Source organism: Penaeus vannamei, unplaced genomic scaffold (genome assembly GCF_042767895.1).
Source record: "Penaeus vannamei isolate JL-2024 unplaced genomic scaffold, ASM4276789v1 unanchor457, whole genome shotgun sequence".
In the NCBI taxonomy this organism is placed as follows: domain Eukaryota; kingdom Metazoa; phylum Arthropoda; class Malacostraca; order Decapoda; family Penaeidae; genus Penaeus; species Penaeus vannamei.
In genome coordinates, this window is record NW_027213461.1 from 21952 (window position 1) to 25000 (window position 3049).

A 3049-nucleotide genomic window follows, 5' to 3' on the forward strand; every position below is an offset into this window, starting at 1 on the left:
ATATATACATATATATATATATATATATATATATATATATATATATATATATATATATATATATATACGTGTATATGTTTAGAGGTTTATATGTGTATGAGAATGTTTGTTAGACGTGAATGCATGCACGTATGTATGTATGTATGTATGTATGTATGTATGTATGTATGTATGTATGTATGTATGTATGAATGTATGTATATATGAATGAATGTATGTAGGCATGTACGTATGCATGTATGTATACTGCATGTGTATGTATAAAGTTGACATCTCGAACACTGCATCATACTTGACCTTTGTTACCATACCCACCATTTTCACCATCACCATCACCATCCCTGCTCCCCTGATCACTATCCCCGCCATCACCACCATCACCATCCCGCCGCCGCCATCACCACCACCAACGACCATACCCGCACGTCTTCTTATCATCACCACCACCACTAATTACCACCTGATCCCTGCCGCCGCCATCACCACCACCACCATCCCCGCCGCCGCCATCACCACCACCACCATCCCGCCGCCGCCATCACCACCACCACCATCCCCGCCGCCGCCATCACCACCACCACCACCATCATCCTTCTTCTCTCTCTCTCCTCCCACGACGTCTCCAAACTCCTTTAGAAAATCCATCAATTCACAGTCTCCCTTTTTTCAAACTTCGTTGTTTACTTAATCGTTGATCTACTGGTATTTTTTTTTCTCTTCTCGGAAGTTTCAAGATATTTTGCTCTCGACCGACTCATTAGCACACATCAAAGCAAGCATCAAAGAACACTAAGCGCTTTTCGCTCTCAACGCCCCGAGGAAAGGTGCACACACGCACACGCACACACGCACGCGTATTATGCACACGCGTGGTTATACACACGTATACATAAGTGCGTATGTTTACATTGTATAGGGACATATATACATATATATGCATATACATATGTATGTATATATATGTGTATATATATACATACATACATTACATACATAAATACGTACACACATCCACATCCACACACACACACACTCACTACGGCTACTACTACTACTAATAATGATAATAAGAATAACAATAATGATAGTAGTAATAGTCATAATAATAATAATAATAATAATAATAATAATAATAATAATAATAATAATAATAATAATAATAATAATAATAATGATAATAACAATAATAATAACAATAATAATAGTCATAAATATAATAATAGTCATAAATATAATAATAATAATAATAATAATAATAATAATAATAATAATAATAACAGCAATAATAATAATAATGACTAACAATAATATGGGTAATGATAATAATAATAAGAATGAAAAAACAACAATAGTAACGATAATACTAAAATAATAGTAATAATAATAATAATAATAATAATAATAATAATAATAATAATAATAATAATAATAATAATAACAATAATGGTGATGAGAATGATAGTGATAACTATATAACAGCAATAATAATTGGAATAATAACATAACTATAATCATTAATAATAATAATAAACTTAATAGATAAATAATAATGATAACACCAATAATAATAAAATAACAATAACAAATACAATAAAAGCAATAACACAAACACCATTATTCAAACCACCTTCAGCCACCACCACAAACAACAAAACAAAAACAAAAACAACAACAAAAAACAAGCAGAACAAACAACAATAAATCAGATGTGCGAATTGGCATCCCGTCGTTTCTCCCAAGACCGGGGGAGGGGGGGGGAGGAGGGAGAAGAGGGTGGTGGCAGTGGGGGAGAGAGGTGTAGGGAGGGAGAAGAGGAGAGAGAGGGGGAGAGGGAAGAGGGAGAGAGGGGGGTAGGGAAGAGGAGGGTAGGGAAGGGAGAGAGAGAGGGGGAAGAGGGAAGAGAGAGGGGGGTAGGGGAGGAGGAGGGAGAAGAGGGAGAGAGACGGAGGGGGGGGAAGAGAGGGACGGAGAGGGGGAAGAGAGGGACGGAGTACGTTGGGAAGAGGGGTGGGGGAGGGGAGAGCAGGAGGTGCTGTGAAGACGCTGCGGCAAATACAAGAACAAGAGCGCAGTGGAGAAGGGGAATTTCGGTGGGAGGGAAGGCTGTTTTTCTAGGACTTCTGCTCCTCTACGTAAACATGGGGTCGGGCTGGGGTTGCGGAGAAGGTGGGGGTGAAAGAGGGGGCGGGGAGGAGGGAAGGGGAGGGCGGGGGAGTGAGGAGGGAAGGGGCAAAGAGGGAAGAGGGAAGAGGGACAGAGGGAAGGGGCATGGGTGGGGAGGAGGGAAGGGAGGGGAGGGAAGGGGAAGAGGGAGGAGGGAAGAAGGAAGAGGGAAGAGGGAAGGGGAGGAGTTTGGGTGGGGAGGGGAGGGAGGGGGAGGTGGGGGTGGAAGGTGGTGGAGGTGGTGGGGTTGGTGGGGATGGAGGGAGAGAGGGGGAAGGTTAGATAAAGGGAAGGATGAGAATGGGGGAAGTGGGTTTTAGGTGAGGGTGAGAAGGTGGTGGGGTTGGTGGGGATGGAGGGAGAGGGGAAGGTTAGAAAAGGGGGGGAGAAGGGGGAAGGGGTTTTGGGGGTGTGAGAGGTAGAGAACTAGGAGGGAGGAGAGAAAGTGGGAAGGGGGTGGAGGAAGAGAGAGATAAAGACAGAAATATATCGAGAGGTAGACACACACACACACACAGAAAGAAAGAAAGAGAGAGAAAGAGATAAAAAAAAGAGAGAAAGAGATAGATAGATAGATAGATAGATAGATAGGCAGAGAGAGGGAGAGAGAGAGACAAAGAAATAAAGAAAGAGAGACAAAGAAATAAAGAAAGAGACAAAGAAATAAAGAAATAGAAAAAGAAAGAAAGAATAGAAAACAACCAGAAAAAAACAACACCAATCAACCAACCAGACACTCAAAAAAAAACAAAGCCAAAGCAACAAGCACAAACCAACCCACACGCAGAGACAGACAGACAGACAGACAAATGGAGCGCGAGCGAGAAAGCGAGGAGAGGTGTTGTTGATGTCTGCCGGAGCGCGTGGTAAACAAGTAAGGAACAAA

At 41.7% G+C, this 3049-nt stretch overlaps 1 protein-coding gene across 1 annotated transcript; it reads left to right on the forward strand.

The window, feature by feature from the left end:
- Positions 1–250: 250 nt before the first annotated feature.
- LOC138861006 (uncharacterized) lies at positions 251–654 on the forward strand (the record flags this gene model as incomplete). The annotated part of the gene is made up of 1 exon (XM_070119644.1): positions 251–654. A coding segment is annotated over exon 1 (404 nt), but the record flags the coding sequence as incomplete, so codon positions are not given.
- Between the last annotated feature and the right edge of the window lie 2395 nt (positions 655–3049).